The sequence below is a fragment of the Scyliorhinus torazame genome, chromosome 15 (genome assembly GCF_047496885.1).
Source record: "Scyliorhinus torazame isolate Kashiwa2021f chromosome 15, sScyTor2.1, whole genome shotgun sequence".
Lineage (NCBI taxonomy): Eukaryota > Metazoa > Chordata > Chondrichthyes > Carcharhiniformes > Scyliorhinidae > Scyliorhinus > Scyliorhinus torazame.
The window spans coordinates 162,032,838-162,046,130 of NC_092721.1; the positions used below are offsets into that span (position 1 = coordinate 162,032,838).

At 44.3% G+C, this 13,293-nt stretch overlaps 1 protein-coding gene across 3 annotated transcripts in view; it reads left to right on the forward strand.

The window, feature by feature from the left end:
• nbeaa (neurobeachin a) overlaps positions 1-13,293 on the forward strand; it is a 1,435,335-nt gene that overhangs the window by 704,579 nt on the left and 717,463 nt on the right. For 2 of the 3 annotated variants that reach the window (XM_072477018.1, XM_072477017.1), the window contains 2 exons: positions 4,006-4,138; positions 10,058-10,185. In XM_072477018.1, coding sequence (XP_072333119.1) covers positions 4,006-4,138; positions 10,058-10,185 — 261 coding nt within the window. Of the gene's footprint in view, positions 1-4,005; positions 4,139-10,057; positions 10,192-13,293 lie in introns of all 3 variants that reach the window. The other variant, XM_072477016.1, reaches the window with a different exon arrangement.

Here is a 13,293-nt window from a genome sequence, read left to right on the forward strand (position 1 = left end):
AATCTTCAGACGTTTGACGCATCCGACGATGTTGAAATATCCACCAAGCTGAAGACATCCGTGGCTTCAAGTCCAAAACAATTGAACAACACACAATTAACAAAATAGGTCTGGTTCATGGTATGCCTTCGTCCGATATCTTCACTGTCACCCTGATAGTATTAGAGATCCCTTGGTCTGGAATTCAACTGCGGGATTCTCCGTCAGCGGGGTCCTCCGATCCGCCGGCAGTGCACCCATGCTCGCGCATTTCGCATGGCGTGGGGTGGCCCACAATAGGAAATCCCATTGGCCAGCTGCGGAAAGGGAGAATCCAGCTACCGGAGGGGGCGCGCTGTGTCGGAAAACGGGGCTCGCTGAATGGAGAATCCCGCCCCAGGTACTTGGAGCATCCACAGCTCAAATTTTGAATCGTCATTTGAACACAGAATCTGGTATTCTGACCAATATGCAGCCCTCAGCTACCATGATTTAAAACTGCTTATCTGGTCATTACAACATTGCTCTTCGTAAGAGATCGTTGTGCACAAATCGGCTGTTGTGTTCCCATCTTGTAGTGGTGACTACACTTCAAAAGTAATACTTTTATAATTTAGAAGTAATATCATTACCAATCCCTTCGCCTGCATTCCATGACATCTTCATCATTTTATCTCTAACCCCGCCCCCGCTGTCTAACCTATCCCTCACCTACAATTATGCTCCACCTGCCCCTTCCTTTTTCAACAGCATAAATCGGCATCACATTCCTACTTCTCTTCATTCCAAAGAAGAGTGATGTTGGACTTGAAATAATAACTTTATTTCTCTCCCCACAGATGCTGTCAGACCTGCTGAGCTTTTTCAGCACTTCCTGTTTTTATTACATTTCAAAAATACTTTGAGTCGTCCTGTGATCCTTAAGTCTTTTTCTTCTATTATACATAAAGAATACAGTAAGAGGTCTTACACCAGGTTAAAGTCCAACAGGTTTGTTTCGAATCACGAGCTTTCGGAGCGCAGCTCCTTCCTCAGGTGAAATGAGGAAAGATTTCACCTGAGAAAGGGGCAGCGCTCCGAAAGCTAGTGATTTGAAACAAACCTGTTGGACTTTAACTTGGTGTTGTAATACTTCTTACTGTGCTCACCCCAGTCCAACACCGGCATCTCCACATCATGGCTAACATAAAGAATATTCAGTGTTCAGTACTTTAACTAGTTTCATTTATTTTGATACGTTCTTTGTCATCTCCAGTGCTGCAATTTTTTACCCAGAGAGACACTGGGTGCAATACAATGGTAGGGCGGAGAGGGAGGTTGGGGGGGCGGGGGGATTGCCTAGGAGATTGGGACACCGTTTTTCTCTCGCTACACTGGGGAATTCTGGCAAGCGGAGCTCCTCAGTGTACAAAAGGGGGCTATGTGTGGCCTCGGAAGCACATTCCCCGCTGAGGCCCCTTGTACAACGTGAGTCGCGTTGTATAGCCATGTGTTTGTCAGCACTGGGAAACACGTGGCTACACACACTCGCTATGGGACTTTCTTTCCATTTAGTTGAATCGAGCTAACTGTTCTTGTTAATTTTACTAGCATTTTATCAATTGAAAGCCAAAATTAGAACAATGCTGTTTGCTCTGTAGCTGTGGAAGAACTGCACGGGGGCACAGTGGTTAGCACTGCTGCCTCGGAGCGCCACGGACCCGGGTTCAATTCCGATCTTGGATGCCTGTCGGTGTGTTGTTTGCGTGTTCTGTCCGTGTCTGTGTGGGTTTCCTTCGGGTGCTCCGGTTTCCTCCCACAGTTCAAGTATGTGCAGGTTAGGTGGATTGGCCATGATAAATTGCCCCTTAGTGTAGATGGGGTTATAGGATTGCAGGGGATAGGGTGGGGGCCTGGGTAAGGTGTTCTTTCAGAGGATCAGTATGGACTTGTTTGGCTGAATGGCCTCCTTCTGCACTGTAGGAATTCTATGATCTAGCTAGTTTAAACTTTGCATCAAAGTTGATGTTTCTAATTTGTGGACCATTATCTTTAGCAATTAATATTCTTCTTAATCAATATTTGTGTTGACATTTAGTGATTATTTCGATAAGGAATAGAAAGAAATTGCATTTATTATAGTTACTTTCATGACCTCAAGATACCTTAGAGTGTCTAACAGCCAATGAAATACTTTTAAAAGTGTATTAATTGCTTTAATATAGAAAAGAGAGCAGCCAACACACAAGGTCCCTCAAACAGCAATGGGACAATGACTAGATCATTCGGTTTCATGATGTTGGTGGATAGAAATTGGCCAGGACACTAGAACATAGAACATTACAGCGCAGTACAGGCCCTTCGGCCCTCGATGTTGCGCCGACCTGTGAAACCACTCTAAAGCCCATCTACACTATTCCCTTATTGTCCATATGTCTATCCAATGATCATTTGAATGTCCTTAGTGTTGGCGAGTTCACTACTGTTGCAAGCAGGGCATTCCATGCCCTTACTACTCTCTGAGTAAAGAACCTACCTCTGACATCTGTCTCATATCTATCTCCCCTCAATTTAAAGGTATGTCCCCTCGTGCTAGACATCACCATCCGAGGAAAAAGGCTCTCACCCTATCCAATCCTCTGATCATGTTGTATGCCTCAATTAAGTCACCTCTTAACCTTCTTCTCTCTAACGAAAACAGCCTCAAGTCCTTCAGCCTTTCCTCATAAGATCTTCCCTCCATACCAGGCAACATTCTGGTAAATCTCCTCTGCACCCTTTCCAATGCTTCCACATCCTTCCTATAATGCGGCGACCAGAATTGCACGCAATACTCCAAATGCGCCCGCACCAGAGTGTTGTATAGCTGCAACATGACCTCATGGCTCCTAAACTCAATCCCTCTACCAATAAAAGCTAACACACCGTACGCCTTCTTAACAACCCTCTCAACCTGGGTGGCAACTTTCAGGGATCTATGTACATGGACACCGAGATCTCTCTGATCATCCACACTGCCAAGAATCTTGCCATTAACCCAGTACTCAGTCTTCCTGTTATTCCTTCCAAAATGAATCACCTCACACTTTTCTGCATTAAACTCCATTTGCCACCTCTCAGCCCAGCGCTGCAGCTTATCTATGACCCTCTGTAACTTGTAACATCCTTCCGCACTGTCCACAACTCCACCGACTTTAGTGTCATCTGCAAATTTACTCACCCATCCTTCTACGCCCTCCTCCAGGTCATTTATAAAAATGACAAACAGCAGTGGCCCCAAAACAGATCCTTGCGGTACACCACTAGTAACTGGACTCCAGTCTGAACATTTTCCATCAACCACCACCCTTTGTCTTCTTCCAGCTAGCCAATTTCTGATCCAAACTGCTAAATCACCCTGAATCCCATGCCTTCGTATTTTCTGCAGTAGCCTACCATGGGGAACCTTATCAAACGCGGTACTGAAATCCATATACACCACATCAACTGCTTTACCCTCATCCACCTGTCTGGTCACTAGGGAGAAATCAGCTGATTAACTTTAATAGGACCATGAGATCTTTTACATCCACCCGATAGAGCAGAAGGCCTTCCGAAATACAGCATCTTTGACTGTGCAGCAGTGCTCGGCACTGCATTGGAGTGCAAGCTCAGATTTTGCGTTGAGGTCTCTGGAGTGGGGTTTGAATTCACAACCTTTTGTTTCCAAGATGAAAATGCAACAAACTGGACCATACCTGTCACTGAAACATATTTAAGGAGAAATAGGTGTAATTAATAGATTACAAAAATATTAAATTTAAAGTATGAACTATTACAAACCAATTTCATAACTTCGGTAATAAATGTAACTTGGGAAATACGCCCCCGATTGCCCCACAATAAAATGGCGATATTGGAAGAATTATTTAAAATTAGTATTGTAAATCAACTTTGTTACTTGTACTGCATTCAAAAAGGTGTACTTTTCGTGTTAATCTGGTTCGATTGTATGGCTTTTAATTGACATAATGCAGTATTGGCATTTCTTGAACTGTTTTTGCACAGGTGCTGCAGAGGCTGCTTCTACTTCATCTTCCTCATCCTCATCTTCCAGTTTTGTGAATGGTGCTACCAGCAAAAATCTTCCTGCAGTGCAAACAGTTGCTCCAATGCCAGAGGATTCTGCTGAAAACATGAGGTGAAATTCAGTCTTTGGTTTCTATCCTCATGAATTCCAATTTATTTGTGCTACAACTTTACAAAGATGACTGGAAGAAATATTTTTGGGTAAAAACAATGTCTTGAATGTCATTGGGTTCTGCAGACCAGGAAAATTGCAGGTTTAATCCCTGACCTTTCCAGATCTGTTATGAGAGCAGCATGGCTTCTGCAGTTGATCCCATTCTCCGAAAGTTAGGGAAAGGAAAATAAGAACAGTGTTCCTTCTTCATATAAATGCATATTTTGGTTTTGTCTTCACAATGGAGAACACAAATAACATACCAGATATGTTGGGGAGCACAGGATTTAGTGAGCGGGAGGAACTGAAGGAAATCCGTATTAGTAGAGAAATGGAGTTGGGGAAATTGATGGGATTGAAGGTTTAAAAATCCCAGAGTCTGATAATCTACATCCCAGAGTACTTAAGGGTGTGGCCCTAAAAATGCTGGATGCATTGGTAGTCATCTTGCAAGATTCTTTATACTCTGGAAGAGTTCCTACAGATTTAAATGTAGCTAATGTAACACCAAAAAGGGAGGTAGAGAGAAAACAGGGAATTATAGGTCAGCCAGCCTGACGTCAATCGTGGGGAAATCCTAGAGTCCATTACAAAAGATTTAATAGCAGAGCACTTGGAAAACAGTGGCAGGATCGGCCAGAGTCAGCATGGGTTTACAAAAAGGAAATCATGCTCGACAAATCAGCTGGAATTCTTTGAGTATATATCTAGTAAAGTTGATGAGGGAGAGCCAATGGATGTGGTATATTTTGACTTTCAGATGGTTTTTGACAAGATCCCACATAAAGATTAGTGTAGAAAATTAAAGCGCATGGGATTGGAGTTAATGTATTGAGATGAATAGAAATCTGGTTGGCAGACAGGAATAGGAATAAATTGGTCTTTTTCCAAATGGCAGGCAGCGACTAGTGGGGTACCACAGAGATCAGTGCTAGGACTCCAACAGTTCAATATATATTAATGGTTTAGATGAGGGAACTAAATGTAATATCTCAAAATGTGCAGATGACACAAAGCTGGGTGGCAGGGTGAGCTGTGAGAAGGGTGTAGAGATGCTTTGGTGTGATTTGGACGTTCAGTGAGTGGGAAAATGCAATATATGAGAATATACACTTTGGCAGCAAAAACAGGAAGGCAGATTATTATCTGAATGGCTATAGATTGGGAGAGGGGAATGTGCAATGAGACCTGGGTGTCCTTATACACCAGTCGCCGAAAGTAAGCATGCAGTGAAGAAGGCAGATAGTATGTTGGCCTTCATAGCGAGAGTCTGCTCTACCATTCAATGAAATCATGACTGATCTGATATGATAATCCTCATTCCATTTTTCCACCTCATCTACAAAAACTTGATTCCCTTGTGATTCAAAATCATTCCCCAGATTCATTACCCTCAGAGAAGTTCAACCTCATTTCTGTCTTAAGTAGATGCCCCCTTACTCTGAGATTATTCTCTCTGGTCTTAGACCTCTCAGCATCTATCCTGTCAAGCTCCCTGAGAATCCTATATATACCAGTAAGGTCACCTCTCATTCTTCTAAACTCCAATGAGTACAGGGTCAATCTACTCAACCTCATAAGAAAATCCCTTCATACCCGGGATCAACCTAATGAACCTTCTCTGGACTGCCTCCAATACCAGTATATCTTTCTTTACATAAGGGACCAAAACTGTTCACAATATTGTGGGGAGTGTAACTCGTGCCTTGTATAGTTTAGCAAGACTTCCCTATTTTTATACTCCATTCACTTAACCTGTCTATATCCCTCTGTAGAGTCTTTGTGTCATCCTCACCACTTGCCTTCCACCTATTTTTGTGTCATCTGCAAACTTGGCAAGAATACATTCACTTCTCTCGTCCAAGTCATTAATATATATTGTGAATAATTGTGGCCCCAGCACTGATCCCTGTGGCACTCCACTAATTATGAAAATGCCCCCCTTATCCCAACTCTGTCTTCAATAGGTTAGCCATTCTTTATTTGCTAATATTCTGCCCTCAACACCTTGGGCTCTTACTGTATTATGTAACCTTTTCTGCAGTACATCATTGAATGCATTTTGGAAATCCAAAAATATTGGGCGGGATTCTCCCGTACTTGGTGCGATGGCCTGACACCGGCGCCAAGAATGGCGTGAACCACTCCGGCGTCGGGCCACCGGAAGTTGCGGAATCCTCCGCACTTCCGGGGGCTAGGCCGGCGCCGGAGGGGTTGGCGCCATGCCAACCGGCGCTGAAGCGCCGCCGTGGTCCCGCGCATGCGCAGAACCGCCAGCGTGTTTCCTGCGCATGCGCAGGGGGGTTCTTCTCCATGCCGGCCATGACGGAGCCCTACAGAGGCCAGCGCGAAGGGAAAGAGTGCCCCCACGACACAGGCCCGCCCGCAGATCGGTGGGCACCAATCGCAGGCCAGACCACCGTGCCCCCCCCCCCCCCCCCCCCCGGGGCCGGATCTCCCCGCGCCCCCCCGAGGACCCCACTAGACGGCCGACAAGCCAGGTCCTGCCGTGATGGACCATTTTACGGCAGTGGGATTGGCCGAAAACGGGCTGCCGCCCGGCCCATCGGGGCCCGGAGAATTGCTGGGGGGACCGCGTAAACCCCGCCCTGCCCGCAAACCGACGCCGGAGAACACGGCAGTCGGCGGGGCGGGATTCACGCCACCCCCCCCCCCCCCGGGGATTCTCCGACCCGGCCGGGGGGGTCGCAGCATCCCACCTATTACATCTACTTGTCCTCCTTTATCTGTCCTTCTCAACCCCGCTGGTCACCTCTGCCACTCCAAAAAATACCCATTTATTTTTACTGTGTTTCTTGTTTGCTGACCAATTCTCAATTCATGCCAATATATGACGCCTAATCCATGTGCTTTAATTTTGCACACTAAACTCTTATGTGGGACTTTAGAGAATCATAGAATTTACAGTGCAGAAGGACGCCATTCGGCCCATCGAGTCTGCACTAGCACTTGGAAAGAACACCCTACTTAAGCCCACACCTCCACCCTATCCCCATAATCCAGTTACCCCACCTAAACGTTTGGACACTAAGGGGCAATTTAGCCTGGCCATTTCAGCTACCCTGCACACCCTTGGACTGTGGGAGGAAATCGGAGCACCCGGAGGAAACCCACGCAAAAGCATTCTGATGTTACAATCTCAGTTGGTGTCATAACTGGATGAGAAGATCCCAGGATGGAACTCTGGCTCAAAAGACCATGGGCGGGATTCTCCGAAATGGAGGGAGAGTGTTTGCGCCGTCGTGAACACTATTGAGGTTCACGACGGCGCGAAACGGCCCCTATCCCGACCGATTCAGGACCCGATAATGGGCTAGGAGCGGCGCCGCGTCATTTACGCGCGCCAGGCCTTGGCGTCGCATACATGACACGGCCGGTGCCGCATAACTGGCGTAACCCGCGCATGCGTGGTTGCCGTCCTCTCCGAGTCCGCCCCGCAAGAAGATGTCTGACGGATCTTGCGGGGCTGCGGAAGAAAGGAGGTCCTCCTTCAGAGAGGCCGGCCCGATGATCGGTGGGCAGACCCCATTTGAGCCCCCCCCCCCCCCCCGGTGCAGGATCCCCCCCTCCACCCCCCGCTGGCCCCCCCCCCCCCCCCAGCGTTCCCGCGCTGTTCCCGCCGGCAGCGACCAGGTGTGGACGCCGCCGGGGGGAACCCGCCGTTTTGGGCAGGCCGCTCGGCCCATCCGGTACTGAGAATCGCGGGGGTACTGGTGAATCGCCATTTTGGCTGTCTCGGGCGATTCACTGGACCGTGCCGCGCAAATCACGATTGTGCCGTTCTGGCCGCTTCCGTGAATCGCGGGAGGGCGTCGGACCGGCGTGGCGGGAAAATTTGGCGACCCAGGCGATTCTCCAAACCGGCGCGGGAGCGGAGAATCGCGCCCCATAACTTTTACTTTGTTTTTCACAAAACAGGGCTACTAATTCGTTTTAACAACAAGAACAAAATTAGATGTGAAAATACTCCTTTATTCCCCCTTGACTTAACTATTACACTTAAATTACAGGAGTAACACTGATCACAAAGCATATCTCAAACTACAGTGGTCTCATGATCACAAAACATCCCTTTTAACCCAAGTTACTGTCTGTGGATCTCTTCTCAAAATCCCCTTAGATGATTGTCACATGATAGTTTCCAAACTCCACTCCCAAAAACATTTTTTAAAATCTACTCTCTTAATAATTCTTTCCCTAAGCGGTTTGCATTCCAAAATCCAGACCACGTTTTCTAAACAACATTTTTCAACAAATCTTCCACACCACTTGCAATAACTAATTCAGGCCTTGATTTTACAACAACCCCTTTAAAATGTATTTGTCTTAACTGCTGTGCAAACTGTTCACAATTGTTGTAACTCTTGATTCCCAGACTGTAGCAAAAATGGCATCACTTTTGAACTCAACCCTTTGTTTACTCTTCCTTGGATCCTTCTGAACAATATCGTGATCTCTGTTCTCTTATCTGCAGTCATCTTAAACATTCTTTCTGTCCCAATTCCCTGGTTATCTGGATGATATATTTTTCCTCAGGAGGCTTGCATCTTTGCAACTCCATTATCCTCTCCAGATTCTCCTGACAGGGTTGAGAGCTGTTCACTCCCCAGTGTCCTGTCTGCAACTGCTCTGCTTCTAGTTAAAACTAAAAACAAAGGAAATCCCTTTCTTGTGGAAAGTGGCCTCCTGTTGCTGAGCAACAATTTATTTATATTTACTCTTCACACCATAAACCACCATAAGCACAGTAGGATCACAGTGGGAATTTCACCCAACCTCCACACATAAAAACACCTTTGTCCAGCATGAATCTGGCTATGTTTTCATCCTCCAGGCACAGAAACATTAAATTAAACCCACTTAAAATTATACCTTATTTCTAATATTTACCAATACAAATGTAAATCTCTTAAAGCTAGCTTTGTTTTCCCAACACTGGTAATCCAAATACATTGCATCCAGTGGTTCTGCCTTATCTATTCTGCTCGTTACATCCTCAAAAAAACTCCAGTAAGCTTGTCAAATATGATTCTCCTTTCATGAATCCACATTGACTTTGTCTAATTCTGTTTATATTTTCTAAATTGCCTGTTATCACATCCTTTATTGTTGAATTTAGCATTTTCTCCACTACTGATGTTAGGCTCAACATTTCAAATCATATACAATGACCCTTGCTAAAAAGGTGTTTGTGGTTACTAAGGACTGCCAAATTGAGACGATCTTTGATTCCTCCCTCACACCACTCCAGAATTGCATTACAGTTGCATCAGCAGAATTCATTGCCTAAACTGAGAGATGAAGAATGACCACTTGAGACAAGTTCTGGAAGGCTGTGAGTTCACATGGGAGGCAGCATTTTCAGTAGAAGAGGGAAAACAAAATAAAAAAGAAAACTTTAGGATTTGTTTTTATGCTTATGTGTTTATGATAAACACCAATAATTTTCAATCTTGAGATGTTCAAATTATACTGTACTATACAATACTATGAACTCTAATTCAAGACGAATGTTTCAGGCAAAACCAAAATAGTTCAAACCAACAAGAACATTTCAAATCACGGTTCAGAACCTATGTAGTACAAATTTAAGTGGATTAACTTAGAGTGATGAGAATGTAAAACTCATTAATTGAACTGAATTGCGTAGATGCGTTTAAAGGGAAGCTAGATAAGTAGATAAGAGAGAAAGGAATAGCATATGTTGATGGAGTGTAATGAAGTAAGGTGGCAGAATGTTCACAAACACTGACATGGACCTATTGAACTAGACAGCCTGTTTCTGTGTTATAACATACGATGTAATTCTGGGACATGATGCAATTTTATGAGCATATTTTTTCTATTTCAAAACAGCATCACAGCAAAACTTGAACGAGCCCTAGAAAAGGTTGCTCCACTGTTACGTGAGATCTTTGTGGATTTTGCTCCATTTCTTTCAAGAACTCTGTTGGGCAGCCATGGTCAAGAATTGTTGATCGAAGGTACAGGTGCTGTATAGTTAACTTTTATCTACATGGCGTCTATGTAACCTTTCTAAGAAATAGTTGATAGGATGTTTGCTGAGTTTTGCATTTTACATTGATGGTGGAGAGAATCAGGTACTGGAAAAATTCTGTCCTTTTAGGATGAAAATGTGGCCATTTACTTTTAAAATAAAGCTACATTTTGTTTCTTCAGTTGAGACAGTAGATTGTATTTTACCTTTTCATCTCAAGACTTTTGCACCATCACAAACTCAAATATTTTGCACATAATTCTAAATATTTAAAGTTTCAATGGAATTTCCTTTTAATTGGAATAATATCTCAGAATTTTGATTGATTTCTTTCTTGAGTTATACTGTTTAAATTAAATGTGCCCTTTGAATCCTCGCTATTTGTGAAATTCTGGTGTTAGACATAATGAAAGTAATTTAAAAAACAGTAATTAAAATACTTCATTAGGCCAAAAAAAGTGTGCTGAACAATAAAATCTACACAATTAACTGAAAACCCAAAACCCTGATCCTCTATTGTACTGTTCCATTCAAGCCATTTCCTCCACAGACATGTTCAACTCCTCAGAGTGATCATTTTGTTGACAAATGCAAGGGATGAAGGAAAGAGACCTAGTTTTGAGTATGGAATGGAAAATGACAAAACGTGTCGATGACTTCTTTACTCATGCATTGTAGCGACATTGAAATCCCTCCCAAACAGCACTGGGAGTGTACCTACATCACGGGGACGATAGCGGTTCAACAAGGCGGCTCATCACCATCTTCTCAAGGGCAATTAGGGATGGGCAACAAATGCTGGCCTAGCTAATGATACCCACATCCTGTGAAAGAATGAAAAAACCTAATTGTAATATAGTAATACATTTTTTTGTGTTGCGGTTTATTCATGATTGGATGTCAGACAGATAGTTTGACACTAAGGTAATGGAGAAAGAGGGTGGAGAGTTAGAGCTTGGCGTGGAGTACATTTAGAAGGTGACCTCATGATTGTCAATGCTGGGATTGCTTCTAGAAAAGGAGATGGCCAAACAAGGATCCTTGGGTTCACCACAAGTAACTTGGAGTTAGCCAAGTTCCGGACACATGAGTACAGCCTCAACCAGGACCTTGGATTCATGTTGTATTACATTCACCCTCCACCATCTGGCCTGGGCTAGTGAAATCCTACCAACTGTCCTGGCTTGAGACAATTCACACCTCTTTAACCTGTGATTATCCCTCTATCCAGTTGCTCCGTCTGGACCTGTAGACTTAATTACCTGCAAAAACTTGCATTCAAAGTAACGTATTGCATCTTTGACTTTGTCTATATATATATGTTTCTGGAACCTACCTCTTCATTCACCTGAGGAAGGTGCAGTGCTCTGAAAGCTAGTGATTCGAAACAAACCTGTTGGACTTTAACCTGGTGTTTTAAGACTTCTTACTGTGCCCACCCCAGTCCACATCAGTGTTGGTGTGATAAGTGAAGCCTTTTCTGGAGATGTTTTGATTACAAATTGATAAGTAAAAGTACAGCTGTGTGAGAACTGCCAAGTTGGACAGTGGAGCAGAAGCACCTTTTCAAAGGCCTCCAAGGGAGATGAGGAAGGAAAATTAACCGTGGTCACTGGAATGGAAAATGTTGATGGTTTTGATCATAGTTTTTTAGGTTCAAATAATGTAAAGACTGATAATACATATTTAATCAACATATTAAGAGTAAGACAGTAGCCAACAACGATGAGGGCCCATGAAAAGCAGATGCAAGTGACAGTGGAATGAGCAAAACTAACCAACCTGTGCAATTCCTTTTTTAAGCTTGAACCCGATCCATCTAGTTCTTCAGAAGAGTCTTCAACTGAGGCCCAATCTGCCTGCTTTGGCAGATGTAATAGATCCTATAGTACTAATTCAAATATTTTATGATGGAATACTCTCCACTTTCCTGGATGAGTGCAGCTCCAACAACACTAAAGAAGCTCTAAACCATCCAGGACAAAGCAGCCTGCTTGATTGGTACCCTTTACTCACTCCACCACTGTCGCACTGTATCAGCAGTGTGTACCAGCTGCAAGATGCACTGCAGGAACTCACCAAGGCTTCTCAGATCGCACCTTCCAGACCCACGACCACTACCATCTCGAAGGCCAAGGGCAGCCGATAGCAGCAGATACATGGGAGCATCACTACCTGGAACCGCTCGTCCTAGTCACTCACCATTCTGACTTGAAAAATATCGTTGTTCCTTCACTGTCGCTGGGTCAAAATCCTCCTTAGCATCACTGGGTATACCTACGCCACATTGATTGCAGTGGTTCAATAAGACAGATCACTACATTCTGAAGGGCAATTTGGGATGGGCAATAAGTGCTGGCCTAACCAGCAACACCCACGTCACTTAAATGAGCAAAATCAAAAAGATTTCAATGAAGAGCTGGAAAGTTATTCCTGGTATCCGAACGAACATTTATCCCCGCAATACAATGATGCCCCTTAATTAGAAAAAAAAAATTGGGTACTCTAAATTTTTAGAAGAAGAAAAAAGAAAAAAAAAGAATGGACACACAATAAACCAGTCCAACAAAGCTGGACAATAGATTAAAATTATGATAATATGGCGAACTGTGTCAAACACTATTCAGGGATTGGAAAGGCAGAATTATTTTAACAGTGCATGTTGTTTAAATTTATCCACTGTGGTATCTGTGCTGTGAATGAGGTGGCAAACAGATTAAGGGATTTGAACATTTTTGGGAGAGCTGGGTAAGAGGCTGCATTGTTGGAAATCTGAAATTTCATATATGTTGATGGCACCCAGCTCTGCATCACCACTCGGCTGGATTCTCCGATTGCCGACGCCGAAATCGCATTCGGCGATTGGCCGGAGAATTTGTTTTGATGCTGAAATTAGGGGTGGCGTTGTTTTTCACATGCTCCGCCCCCTCCAAAACGGTGTCATCGCTGAGTACGTCGCACGCCGTTGGGACGGCCTCAGGACATCACCTGAAGGCCCTCTCCATATGCTCAACCCCTGATGGGCCGACTTCCTGACGGCGTGGATCACTTGTGGTCTGAGGTTTCATCAACCTGGCTGGGGGGTTTCGGTGGG